The sequence below is a fragment of the Actinia tenebrosa genome, unplaced genomic scaffold, assembly GCF_029948245.1.
Source record: "Actinia tenebrosa isolate PJP-AT-01 unplaced genomic scaffold, QUT_ActTen_1.0 PGA_scaffold3__52_contigs__length_22856419, whole genome shotgun sequence".
In the NCBI taxonomy this organism is placed as follows: Eukaryota; Metazoa; Cnidaria; class Anthozoa; order Actiniaria; family Actiniidae; genus Actinia; species Actinia tenebrosa.
Genome location: NW_028292580.1, coordinates 20,179,161 through 20,193,981, shown reverse-complemented (window position 1 = coordinate 20,193,981; position 14,821 = coordinate 20,179,161). Strand labels below are relative to the sequence as shown.

The 14,821-nt window shown below is 38.0% G+C and overlaps 1 protein-coding gene across 1 annotated transcript; it reads left to right on the top strand.

Annotated features, from left to right (window-relative positions):
* The first annotated feature begins 669 nt into the window (after positions 1-669).
* Positions 670-13,615, top strand: LOC116297102 (SCO-spondin). Its single transcript, XM_089035135.1, has 24 exons — positions 670-808; positions 1,853-1,933; positions 2,130-2,438; positions 3,331-3,486; positions 4,215-4,364; positions 4,825-5,010; positions 5,439-5,615; positions 5,979-6,149; positions 6,339-6,509; positions 6,667-6,837; positions 7,092-7,262; positions 7,513-7,683; positions 7,902-8,072; positions 8,188-8,358; positions 8,461-8,631; positions 8,720-8,890; positions 9,023-9,193; positions 9,324-9,494; positions 9,585-9,755; positions 9,846-10,016; positions 10,378-10,546; positions 10,706-11,243; positions 11,630-11,825; positions 12,748-13,615. The coding sequence occupies exons 2-24, from the start codon at positions 1,858-1,860 to the stop codon at positions 12,972-12,974; spliced, it is 4,407 nt and encodes a 1,468-aa protein (XP_088891261.1). The 5' UTR covers positions 670-808; positions 1,853-1,857; the 3' UTR covers positions 12,975-13,615.
* Positions 13,616-14,821: the final 1,206 nt, after the last annotated feature.

Here is a 14,821-nt window from a genome sequence, read left to right as displayed (position 1 = left end):
TCACCTCTTTTGATTATCCTCAAGCTGCAAATCGTATCAAAAGCTTTACTTGTTTGATATTAAAAAATTCCCATGATCCTCAGTGATCTCAGCTTTCTAGGATTTTTGGTGACTAACTTTATTGAAATAAGTGTATAAAATTGATCATATACTGAATAGACCTCCTAAATGTTAGCGCGCTTTTGTCAATCGTCGTTGTTCATAGCTGCACTGTTACTGCATGCTGCATGTTGCTGTCCTTGCTATTGTTTTATCATTGCTGTTGTTAATCCTTCTGCCATTTTTCTGTTACTGATGCTGCCTTTGCTGTTGATGTTGTTCCTGTAACTGAAGTCGTCGTCTTCAGTATTGTTAGTGTTTCACGCTGAGCTAAAGGTTTTCTATATTTTATTTTATAGTTTTATTTCATTTTATTGTTGCTATGTTGCTTATATTAGTCGCAAATTTTGTTGTCATCGTTGTCGTCTGTGTGCTGTCCAGTATTTCCCTTTAAATCTAACAAACAAATGTGAAAAAATATCACTGAAACCTTGCCACTTGAATCCTACGCCTGGTTACTATAGCAAACTTGTCCAATAGAAACATTTAATATGATAAAAAATGAATGAAGGTTCTAAAAATATAAATCGCAAACTATATCAATATTAAAACAAATACGTATTCTGATTTTCTGCAAGCCCTAAAACAGAAGGGCCATCGTGCAGTTACTAACTCGCGGCAGGCTTGCTGTGAAAATAGGAAAGTTGAGAACCCAAATTACGGTGTGTGGAGTGAGTAAAATAAAGATCAAGAACTAGACTTTGACAAGGTAAGGTTTAGACCCGAGAGGAATTGTTCTGGAAGACAAAAAAATGGTTGTGTTTTTCATTTATTTTTTATTCATTTTTATTTTTTGCGTAAGAAAAGACGGCCTATTGTTTTGTTCCCAAGAACGATTCCTTTAGTAAATCGATGCAAGGGTCTGGCCATTTTTTTTTTTTTTTTTTTTTTTTTTTTTTTTGTATTATTATTTTATTTTATTTTCTTCATGCTTCTTTTAGTTGAATCGATAAATTTTCTTTTCTAATTGTAAAAATATAACTACAAATTGTATTTCATACGCCAAAACACTATCCAATTTTTCATCATTTCTTGAACTAAAAACTCGATCGGATCTGATTTTTTTTCCCATATTTCCATGTTTTTTCATATTTTATTTTTCATGAGATATTGATCACGCGAGAGTTTTTCACGACATCCATTGCTGGATTGTTCGAGTATGTTTGTCGGTTTGGACACGGTCCCTCAAGGTCGTGTTTTCTGCTGCGTTTCATAGCAACAGCTGAACATGTTCTAATTCCGTTCTCCATATCACATGAACTATAAAAATTTGCAAAAATAGAAAACTACTACTTAGCTAGATTGTATTCAATATTGTGCCATGGTTATATATTCCCTGCAATTTAAGAATTATGCCGGGATTTGTTGTTGTTGTTGTTGTTGTTGATGAGGATGTTTTATTTTTTGTATTCATTTTGTACAGACATACATGCTTCATTCATGTCAATTGTTTTACGGGTCAATTCTTTAACGGTACTCTGTCTGCAAGGCATGGCAACCAGCCTTTTACTTCAATTTGTAATAAAATATTAGATCATTAGCAATGTTTCATTAATTATCATTAATTCCCAAGAGAATGGGTGTAACTTACCGACGATCGACGTTATCCCATGAATTTTATGGCTCTATATAAATATATATATTATTGCCCCAATTTTTGATTATTATATTACAAAGACAATAGACTTCTTATGTATCGCATTTTTGACACCTATTTAATTAATTAATATTACTTTTCTATTATTACTGGTAGGAAAGATGACGAAATTCCTCATTTGCAGTTTGCTGTTTCTTGCTGTATTGGTGGATTTTCCTGGTATAATCTATGGTCAAAGTAAGTGAAAAACGTCGCTGACGTTGCTTCCTTGCTTCCTTGCTTCCTTGCTTCCTTGCTTCCTTGTAGGCTTAGGTATTTCAATTTTGTTTAGTACCTCTGCTTACTTATTTCCCCACCGCCATAACACAAATGTTACTTTACTAAAGAATCGACAATTCATTTTTTGTCTCATCAAAGTCCTAATTATTCCTAGTACACGTAGAGACGTTGGGTTGCTTCAGAGCTTACTCCGACCCCCCAGTATTTCCCGTCATATTTCTGGACTACAAGTACAAAGCTGACTGGACGAGGTTTCCTAACATGAATGATTTGGTTCAAGCATGTGCAAAGGCTGCGAAAGAAAAGGGATACAAATACTTTGCCATTCAGAATTTTGGCGAATGCCGATGGGGTGCTTCGGGCCTTAGTTTGTACAGCCAACATGGAAGGTCAACCGACTGCTATGGTGGTGTCGGAGGAGCTTTATCTTATTACGTTTACAGTTTTGAAAAAGTTCTGAAATGTGAGTATTGGTAACCATTGTGTTCTTATTCATTGATTCCAAATGCACTGTTGTTGATTCTTCTCCTCGTCCGTCCGTCCGTCCGTCCGTCCGTCCGTCCTTAGTCCATTTGTCTACCCATTCTACCCTCTGCTTCGACTGTCCGAGCATGCAGCCCGTAATCTAGTAGTCCGCAGTCTACTCTTAAGGGTTCAGTTCTTTTGTTTCGAGATGGTATTTGTGGTGAAAACGGGGAAGACTAAGGGGAAAGGAAAATAAAGGGTTTGATAGGAAAAACGTTTTTAAGGATATTGGATTGATCATTGTTTGGTTGAAAAATAACCGGAGACCATACTCCCAGACCAGAATACTTCAGAATGCTGAAGCGTTGTATGGTAGCGCGAAGCATTTACGGCTACGCCGGAGATTTCGTCCCCAACACCGCTATCCCCGGAGGAATTACATCCTGATCAGGAAGCTCGGCCGAAGCCTAAGGGAGAGGTTAGTCGGCCCCTAGACCATAAATGATTAACCCCTTGCTGTGACCAGCAAACCTAAATTAACGATTGTATCTATCTCTGTTGGCTAAATATCCAAAGGCACTTTCTTTCCATGTGGGATGCTTTTTTAAGGCTATCTGTAATCAGTGCACAGTTACACGCATGCTCAGTAAAATATTCATCGTCCTTCCGATATTTGTTAGTAATGATGAAGTGGAGAGAGACGGAACCACCATTACTTTAAGTGTTTATTCAAGCCACTTGAAAGTCTAACGCATCTATAGATATAATTCCATTCATCCATCCATCCAACAGTCCTGTATTCATACTTAGTTTTGAATTTTATGGTTTTTCCTATCAATTTCCACTTCTTTGTAATATTTTAACGACTGATTTCAATGATTTTATTGCAGCTATCTCGTACACCGAGTGGAGCAGCTGGAGCATCTGTTCTGTCACGTGTGGTAATGGAATAAAGGTCCGAAGAAGGCAGTGTCTACACGGCATTAGCAGTGATTGTCTTGAACCAGTCCTTCAGAGAATGGCCTGCACGAAAGACCCTTGCAAAGGTTACGATAAAGATAATAATAACAATTGGTATTCATAATATATAGCATCATTACAATAATGTAAATACTGAAAGACACTTACTATCATGAGAAGCAATAGAATATGAACTAAGAGAAGGAATCCCTGCGCCCCATTATGAGTACTCTTTGATGCTATTTTTAGCGTATCTGATGCTATTTTTAGCATCTTTGATGCTATTTTTAGCATCTTTGATGCTATTTTTAGAATTATTCATTTGATCATTGGAACAATGATATCAAACGATGCTCTGAGATTTCTAAGTTTAAATCCAGTTTATTTAAAGCTATTTAAAACACGTAATTTTATTCGTTTATCGATTTGTATTTCGTCTCATCATTTTTTTCATAAAATTAACTCAATTTTGTTACATCATTGGTTTTACAGGACCTTCTTGAAAATCACAATAGTGAAGAAGCATCCTGTTTAAATATTATTGTAAATAAATAAATCGTTTCCAAATGTGATTCTAAAAATCGCATCAAACGGCGCCTATGATGTTTACAAGCATGAATACCAGAGATTCATTCTCTTAGTTCATTTTCTCTTGGTTAAAGTGTTTATCCAAGCCACTTGAAAGTCTTTATATCTACAGATATGATCAAAAAGACAGCCCTTTCTTCTTAGTCGCCCATTCTAAAACACCCCGAGGAAGGGTAATAAAGAAAGTGAGTCTTAATTTTGTTATTATTATTTTTTTATTTCCCAGAAATTTACACCTCATGGGGGGCTTGGTCAATATGCAGCAAATCTTGTGGTTCAGGAAGACGATACCGAATCCGTAGCTGTCTAAATTGGAATAATCTTGATTGTTGGAAATGGTTGGACACTGAAGTATGTAACAAACATAATTGTTCAGGTACGTACTAGGTTTTGATCAGACTCTTTTTAGCTTTTCAAACTTGCATTTCGGGTTTCCATGCCCTGCTGTGTCAAGAAACCAGTTTTTTCCTCTAGAAGTCTTGTCTTCCCCTTTTAGACCAAGTGTCGCCTAGGCCTCATATGCTATTACATTATTTTATTAACGTTAGCGCATGTGCATAAAAAACACATGAATATTGATACAACTCAAACAATCAATCTTTTAAAAAATGGATAGCCTGAGGCCAAGAGGTCTATTCGAATCTGATTATAGTAATCTTTTGACTTAAGAATATATTTCTTTTCAAGCTAATCCGTAATGCCTTTCTATTTTACACCACGTGTCATTCCCTACAGTATTATTACTTCATCAATTAATCAAAGAGAATGACACCACTGGTCTGAAATGGAATAACATTACACTTAAACTTAAAGAAGTCTATTCTGATTTGAATCAGCACAAGATTCAGCAGACGATGGTCAGTGGTCGGAATGGAATCCATGGTCCTCATGTTCGGTCACGTGTGGTGGTGGCTTCAAGAAACGGACACGTACATGTACAAACCCTGCACCGACTAAGGAAGGAAAACCGTGTGTTGGTGTGAGTTCCGAGACTTCCAATTGCGGAACAGAGTTATGCTCTGGTAACTAAACTGAGATACTACTGCTGTTATTTTCAGAGCATGATCTACTAAGTCGTTCTGACTATGACTCCCTCGGATCCCCCTCGTTTTTATCAATAGACCTTTTTATCTTGGGCGTAATGTTTTCCCATTTCAGAACACGTGTCATTCCCAAGAGTATCGTTTCTTTGTTTAAAGATTGCGCATGAGAAGACAGATGAATATATTTACAACTGAAACAAACAATTTTATTCTATAGGGAATGACGCGTGATCTTCAATGGGAAAACACTTGACTTCTAAGCTAAAGAAGTCAATTGCCGGGTCTTACCCTTCTTAAAAATATATTACGTTCAAGTTTTATTATATTACAATAATGTAATGCTCAAAAAAGCATTAAAATTAAATGCAAAGTATAGCGATATTTTTCTATAATGTGATTATTCTCAGTTAAAATTGATGGCCAATGGTCCAACTGGGGTTCATGGACGTCTTGCCCAGTCACGTGCGGTGGAGGCAGCCAATCACGAACCCGCACGTGTACGAACCCAGCACCAGCCAATGGAGGGCAGGACTGTAGTGGAAACAGTTCAGAAAAACAAGAATGTGGAGCAAGTCTATGCCCTGGTGAATAGTAAACACTTAAACGATGATGTTGCAGTTTTCGCTTTATTCATTTTTTTCCTTTCCTTCCCTCCAACATCATCACCACCACCATCATCATCATCATTTGATCATCATCATCATCATTTACTTTTTCTTCTTCTTCTTCTTCTAATTTATCTCTTCTCCTTTGCTTCTTCTTTTACTTTCACCTCTTCATTTTAGTTCCTACACTTCTTTAACGATGATGCTGCAGTTTTCGCTTTATTCTTTTCTTTTTCCTCTTCTTTTTATTTTCTACCTTTTCTAACCCTTTTATCCTTCGCTTCTTCTTCTTCTTCTCCTACTTTTACCTTTTTAATTTAGTTAAAATATCTTTTGTTTCAGTGAATGGTGGCTGGTCTACTTGGAAACCGTGGGGACCCTGTTCAACAACTTGTGGCTCAGGCAGCCAATCACGAGCGAGAACATGTACTAATCCCTCACCAGCCAATGGCGGAGAAAACTGTCAGGGAGAAAGCTCAGAAACCCAAGCCTGTCAAGTAAAACTTTGCCCAGGTACTAAGTAAAAAGGGAAACTTGAAGGGGAACATGAAGACACCGAAGGTGACCAGATAATGTATCGGTTAAGTATCCACGGTGATGTCCGTACTAAGCAGACAAGTCTATAGAGAGGGTTGATCTAATGCATCCAAGCAAGTTTGTTTGATACGTGACTAATGTCTTTATTTTTTATTCTATTTTTAGTCGATGGTCAGTGGTCTGTTTGGAAGGCGTGGACAACTTGTTCAGCGACATGTGGTGGAGGTAGCCAATCACGAACACGTACGTGTACAAACCCTGCACCTGCCAATGGCGGTGCAGATTGTTCGGGAGACCCTTCAGAGTCAAGAGTATGTGGAACAAACCCTTGCCCAGGTAAATATCGCGTTTGTTTACTTGAATACCACCAAAAGATTAAAATGTTACGTATTAGTTAGTGGTGGAACAGTTGCAGCCGAGAGTGGGAATGCTAAGTTAATGAACTCTACTCCTATGTAAGATTAAGTGATGTTGAAGCTTTGTCTAATTTTAGTGGATGGCAAGTGGTCTGATTGGAAAGCATGGTCATCATGTTCTGTCACGTGTGGAGGAGGCAGCCAATCACGAACACGCACGTGTACAAACCCAGCACCAGCCAATGGCGGGAGCGACTGCGTTGGTGTCAAATTAGAGACACAAGCATGTGGAGCCCAGCTGTGCCCTGGTATTGAAAATAATTCTAAAATAATTAGTAACTTGTCCATAGATACAGTTTTAATATGAGGCGTTTCTTTTAAAAAGTAATAATATGAAATATTTTTCTGAGTGAATGAGACTTGAACATGATCGAAATCAAACATGTTCTAAGCTGTAAAGCAATCCGACAATTAACTTTTGAGGTTGCAATTGCCATTTTTATATTTATCTACTAACGGTGTATATTTAACGAGAAAAGTCTGCTTCTATTAATTATTAAAGTGGACGGGAAATGGTCTGACTGGAAAGCATGGTCATCATGTTCTGTCACGTGTGGAGGAGGCAGCCAATCACGAACACGCACGTGTACAAATCCTACGCCAGCGAATGGCGGGAAAGAATGTGAAGGGGAGGATACACAAACTCAGGCGTGTCAAGCAAGTCATTGTCCAGGTTAGAAGGATTTTTGATTACCTAAAAAAAATATTTGGAATATACAAGGGTGAGTCGATCTTTTGTATACTGTAAGCACGCAAGATACATATATCACTGAAAGAAAATTACGGTGTTCATATCAAATACACTAAATATTTTTAGGAAAGTAGACTGTATTATATATTGTAGCACTAAAAATCCTTTTCCAGGAAGTAAAACATATTTATGACATATAAGGTTCTAATGCATCTATTATGAATTTTTTTAGTTGATGGAAAATGGACCGATTGGACAGAATGGAAGACATGCCCAGTTACTTGTGGTGGTGGTAGCCAATCACGAACGCGCGCGTGTACAAACCCTGCACCTTCCAATGGTGGGAAAGATTGTGTTGGAGTCGATTCAGAAACACAAGCATGCGGAACAAAACTGTGTCCCGGTAAGCGATAAGTAATTTACGGTGATTTTTTTCTATGTTGATTGAGAACAAAAAAAAAAAAAAAAAAAAGAAAAAAGAAATAGAGAGGCGGTCATGTTTACCTCATTGACCAAGATTGTGCGTATAATGAAAACAAATATTAGATAATTACTTTGTGGAAATGCAATTGCTAAATATTTACTTTAAATCATATTTGGAAAAAAATATTCTGTCTAAAGTGGATGGCAAGTGGTCTGACTGGAAACCTTGGTCATCATGTCCTGTAACGTGCGGTGGAGGCAGCCATTCGCGATCACGTTCATGTACAAACCCTGCACCAGCCAATGGTGGGAAAGACTGTGTTGGAGAGAGTTCGGAATCTCAAGCATGTGGAACGAACCTGTGCCCAGGTTAGTGCTGAAGACACGAACGACCTCCAAATCAGGCATTATATATAAAACATCTTTTTTAAATAGAAATGAAGCAAAAATAAAGCAAACTAACAGTTTTTTTCGTGTTGAATAGTTGATGGAAACTGGACTGTTTGGACAGCATGGTCATCATGTCCTGTCACGTGTGGAGGAGGTAGCCAATCACGAACACGCAAGTGTACAAACCCTGAACCAGCCAATGGCGGACAGGACTGTGTAGGAGGAAATTCGGAAACACAAGATTGTGGGACGAAACTATGCCCAGGTATGGAAATTAAACTTAATAATTATTTCACCATTATATTATTGTGAATTACTGGATTGAACAAACGTTCATTGTAAATTTACGCGTTTGCTTAACTTTTAGTGGACGGTAAATGGTCTGACTGGAAACCTTGGTCATCATGTCCTGTCACGTGTGGTGGAGGAAGCCAATCAAGGGAACGCACGTGTACAAACCCTACACCAGCCAATGGTGGCAAAGATTGTATTGGAGAAAATTCAGAGACACAAGCTTGTGCAACAAATCTGTGTCCTGGTAATGTAGACAAATTTAATGTGATATTTTCTAAACAATTCGCATTAAACACTGAAATGATGTGCCAGTAATATATCTTCACTTTTAGTGGACGGTAAATGGTCTGAATGGAAACCTTGGTCTACTTGCCCTGTCACGTGTGGTGGAGGCAGCCAATCACGAACGCGTTCGTGTACAAACCCTGCTCCAGCCAATGGTGGAAAAGATTGTGTCGGAGATAGTTCAGAGACACAAGCCTGTGGAACGAAACTTTGTCCAGGTGAAATAATGAATAATTCACATCGACGTATATGAAGATGTATGTGTATATAGAGCTCACTTGATACTTAAGAATAAAAAGATTACTCTATTTCCTATATTTACTATCTGTACTCTATATCTTCACTTTTAGTGGACGGTAAATGGTCTGACTGGAAACCTTGGTCATCATGTCCTGTCACGTGTGGTGGAGGAAGCCAATCAAGGGAACGCACGTGTACAAACCCTGCACCAGCCAATGGCGGGAAAGATTGTGTTGGAGAAATTTCAGAGACACAAGCTTGTGCAACAAATCTGTGTCCAGGTAATAAAGACAAATTGAATATTATATTTTCTAAACAATTCACATACAAATAATACAAAAACGATGTTTTCTAAAGACTTTGTCAAAGCTAATATGAAGTGACATACTATTATTATATCTTTAATTACAGTGGATGGTAAATGGTCTGATTGGAAGCCTTGGTCTAATTGCCCTGTCACGTGTGGTGGAGGAAGCCAATCAAGGGAACGCACGTGTACAAACCCTGCACCCGCCAATGGCGGGAAAGATTGTGTCGGAGATAGTTCAGAAACACAAGCATGTGGGACAACACTGTGTCCAGGTAAGAAAGACAAATTGACTATGATACTTTCTAAAGAATTTGCCGATACCAATATGAAGTGACATACTATTATTATATATTTAATTACAGTGGATGGTAAGTGGTCTGATTGGAAGGCTTGGTCTTCTTGTCCTGTCACGTGTGGTGGAGGAAGCCAATCAAGAGAACGCACGTGTACAAACCCTGCACCCGCCAATGGCGGGAAAGATTGTGTCGGAGATAGTTCAGAAACACAAGCATGTGGGACAACACTGTGTCCAGGTAAGAAAGACAAATTGACTATGATATTTTATAAAGAATTTGCCGATACTAATATGAAGTTACATACTGTTATTATATCTCTAATTATAGTGGATGGTAAATGGTCTGATTGGAAGCCTTGGTCTCCTTGCCCTGTCACGTGTGGTGGAGGAAGCCAATTGCGAACGCGTTCGTGTACAAACCCTGCTCCAGCCAATGGTGGGAAAGATTGTGTTGGAGAAAATTCAGAAACTCAAGAATGTGGGACCAAGCAGTGTCCAGGTAAAGAAATGAAAACTACAAGAAAATGATTAATTCGCCGCTTGAATTCTTAAAAACATCTTTTAACTTTTTGTGGATGGAAAATGGACAAGCCATAGCGTATTTGGTGCTTTTAGTTTTGTCACTTGATGAATGTCTTCTGTTTTCATTGCGTTAGTATATCCAGAAAACCTCTTTTACCGAAATTATTTCTTTAATGAAAAATGGCATGGCCAAACTCTTTCGAATTCTTCATGCTTGAAAATAGATTTCTTCATTGAATTAAGGATATGAAATAAATGTGATTATATTATTGCTTTAATAAATGTTTGTAAACGTAAGCTCATCCTTGTAGCCCACATTGTGTAAATTGTTTTACCAGGTTGCAAGATTGGTGAGTTGGCTCTTGACAAATGTAGCCAGCGTTGCGTGTGTGACTCATCCGGTTCTTTTGTCAACTGCACTCGTATCAGACAAGAATTTTCATCGATGTCTACAGCTGATCGTGAACGATACATCAACGCGGTAAAATTAGCATCTACTGACCCAAGGTTTGTCTGTGTATTAAGAATAAAATGTATAGCAAAGAGACACAGACATATTAGGTGATGGGATATGAAAGTGAATGATATGGGACTATAATTAAGGATCTTAATTAACCTGAAGATTTAAAAGAAAAATTAAGGTGCTATCTTATTAATAAATTCCAGCTACAAAACTGAGTATGACAACCTCATCACGATCCATAAAGTGTACTTCATGAAAGGAATCCATGGAAGGATGCATTTTCTGACATGGCATCGTTGGTTTATTCTTCAATATGAAAATCTCCTTAGACAAATAGATTGTAACATCACCGTACCTTACTGGGACTGGAGTGTGGTCTCCGGAAACCCCTGGGGAACTTCACCAAGTGATTTTTGGTATTCAGGAAACAGTGGTTTTGGTGGTAATGGTGTCCAGCCAACAGGTTGTGTACAGACGGGAGTTTTCAGGGAAGGTGCCTGGACGTTAGTACCATCTGCAGGACCTTCTAAATGCCTGAAAAGATTCCTTAATGGCCATCCTCCAGATAGCATCGCCATTGCTCAGTTACTAAAGCTTGATCCAAAGGATTTCAACTCTTTCGAGTTGGGTCTTCGAGTGAACTTCCACGATGTGGTGCATTGTTTGATTGATGGTACTATGTGTTCTTTCGACTCAGCAGCTGCTCCAGAGTTCTTTATGCACCATGGATTTGTAGACAAGGTAATGCAATACATCAAAATACTTCCCTGAAACAATATTGGTGGTTTAGTGTGGAGATCTCATAACCGGCGAAAATTTAATTCCACAAACGTTAACATCCATCTAACTTAATATCCTTTTAGCTCTCATTAGCAAATTTTAATTTGAAGCTGAACATATAGAATTTGATAGAAATCCCACATTAGAAGTTCAATTTTATATCTAATGCCATTTCTCTTGTTTCGCTTATTATGAGCTGAAACTATGCCTCCCTACTAATGCCGAGATGCTCTTTTCATTTCTGTTTTTTATTTTGACAAAACTGTTCGTTTTAAGGGAGATAGGGTCACGTGACCTGTTAGTAAAAGTCGTCTATTTCAAGATAGACATGATCATCTTCTTTATAGATATGGGCAGACTGGCAGAAGCAAAGTCATGAACACAAAACAGTTTACTTCACGGAACTGAACGAAATTCTTCCAAATGCTGGTGTTTATTCCAAGTTTTACGTTGACAACGATAACTTAACAGACAAGGCAGTGAGAGTCGAATACGCCCCAGTTAACGATAATCTGCTGAACAGTATCTTGATTAGATTGAGAAGTAAGTAGTTTAATTTAATGTTTGCAATTGCATTTACTCAGTCAGGGTTAACGTCAGTCAAGTATCTATAGATAATACATAAATCATTACCAAATCAACTCATAAAATATTCGACACAAAATTTCCACTCTGTATTTAATACAGACACAGCTAGTTTTGCTCAATTAAACATAGAGATGCGGCATGCATAAAAAATAAGACCAAATAAATTGAAACTCTATCTAGAATGGAGAAATGCTTCCCCCAGAGGGACTATTAGCTAGCTTTTCCGGAGTTGCAGAACTTGTTGTACTGTGGGTCTGTGTTAGTGGTCGCCTGCGCACCCGTTATTATGATGTGTGCAGTTATAAAGCACGCGGGGGTTGGCAGGACAATAAGAGAGAAGTGTTAGGAGAAGCACGACGCGTAGTGGAGTGCTTCTCGGCACTTCTCGAGTGTTCTGCCAATCCCCAAGTTCTTTATAACTCCACACAGCACAGCAAGCAAGTTTTTAATTTCTTTTATAAAATGCAGCTTACAATAACCGTTATTTTAGATAGGAATGGCGTTACTAAAAGTGCGCGCGCGTGCTGTGTGCTCTCATGTGCTGTGTGCACGCGTTCCCAACCAATCAGAACGCGAGATTCATAAAAGTTATTTATAAAGTGTCATAATCGCATAATCGTTGGTTGACGATAACGAATCAAGCATTCTTCATTAGCTTATCTTGTTAGATCAAATGATGCATGGCTGTTTCATTGTTATTTAAATATCTCAAGGGTTTCTGAGTCATGTGGCTGCACTCCAAGAATACTTAGGAGAGCTAGAGAGCGTTGGGTGAGGACACTAATAGGGGCTGGGTAGGAGAACTGTTTTAGACGACGCTTTCTTTCTATTGCATGACGTCTTATTTGCTTGTTGATGGCTTTGTAAATACTTTCAGGCTTTAGTGTTCAAATGCTGGGAAGAATCCCCCGTGTAGAGTTCAGTAAGCTGGATGATCGTGCCGTCAAAGTGTTCAGTGTTACTCCAGAAGAAGTGGAGGAAGCCAAGAGACTCGAAGCGTTGTTCAATCCACAAATCAGACAAAGTGGACTTATAAATCCTGATGCTCTGGACCAGAAGCTTGGCTTTAATCACAAGTTACTGGACTACATCAGCAAGAAATAAAATAATGTACCTTCATTATCATCACCACTACCATCACATCATCTACATCAAACCTTAACAACTATATCACTTATCATTCCATCATCATGTACCATCATTATCATTATCATCACCACTTCCATCACATCATCACCATCAATCCTTTAATTACAAATATTTCATCGCAACCACCATCATGTACCATCATGTACCATCATGTACCATCATGTACCATCATGTACCATCATGTACCATCATGTACCATCATGTACCATCATGTACCATCATGTACCATCATGTACCATCATGTACCATCATGTACCATCATGTACCATCATGTACCATCATGTACCATCATGTACCATCATGTACCATCATGTACCATCATGTACCATCATGTACCATCATGTACCATCATGTACCATCATGTACCATCATGTACCATCATGTACCATCATGTACCATCATGTACCATCATGTACCATCACGTACCATCACGTACCATCACGTACCATCACGTACCATCACGTACCATATACCATTGATTATATCATCACTCATTACCTACAATGCCATTTCATACTGGCTCATTTACATCAAATATAATTTTAGAGGCACCTTGTGTGTCGAACAAGCTTATGAATAAATCTTGCCTGATATTAGTCGTTCATCATCGTTTTTTTTTACAACTTTTACTGGTCATCATACGCTAAGTCATACATTAGGATCATACACCAAATAAATAAAAGAACCAAGAATGCACCCTTCCTGAAATTGTCTTGAATGCGAGACTAACATAGAAATTTAAAGTAAAATGCTACGTATTCCATCGAGAAAAAGTGTGATTTCTTTGTGTATTTACATGTTAGCCACGCATCCACGATACTTTTAAAGAGGGTCCATTCAAGTTGCTGTCATTTTTGTCGATGTTAAGAAGAATCTAAAAACTGTTAATAACTATAAAGATTTAATCGTTATATTACTCACAATTCCTCACATGAATAACTTTTAAATTCAGCTGTACTTGGTGGTAGATTTCGAGTACTGGCTCAAAAACCTTCAATGTCGACTGCTTTTCATATTTGCTTCTATACATCGGTTCACTGTTCAAATACAAAGCATTCAACCGAGGCTCTAAGGTTTAATTGAATTTGAATAATACTTTGAAACTATCCTGTAGCCTTGGTCGAATGCTTTGTATACATTTGACCCGAGTAAAGTGAAGGGTCTTACCCGATCAGAAGGTGATGAATAACGTTAAGTTACCTATATACTCTACTATTTTAAGAATTACAAAGTACAAATCCAAGTTCTCTAAAATTGGCCTCGTCCCAAACACATTGCTTTCAAAGAGTGGGGGCTCTGAGTAGATTCAGAACTGATCCTTATATTGCACTTTGCGGGGTAGTTTTAAACATGACGATTTTTGATGCATCTCGGAATCCAGCCACAGCTGATAGCACATTAAGACTTTGAAACAAGCAACGTAAAAAGATTCGTGACAGCAAATGCGCAAAATGCTTTCACGATGGAATAAAATATGAAGAAGAACATGACGAGGTGTGAGAAAACTATATATTTGACAATATCAATGTATGTAGAAAAGACCCTGAGCGCTAAAGTAAATGACGAATAATTAGCTACCGACTATACAAGGCAAAGGTACCGATGCTCGAATTGAAATCTAGACGAAAATAAAAAGAAAGTAAAGGAAAAAAGTAAGATAAAGCCAACTGAATGCACACGACAAACATTTTTTTCCTTTCTTAAATTCTGATAATTTTCATGAAATTTTGCGTTAAATTATTTTGACTGGAGATTTAATGATAGAAACCGAAGATCCTTGGAAGGATAACACAAATCCTAGC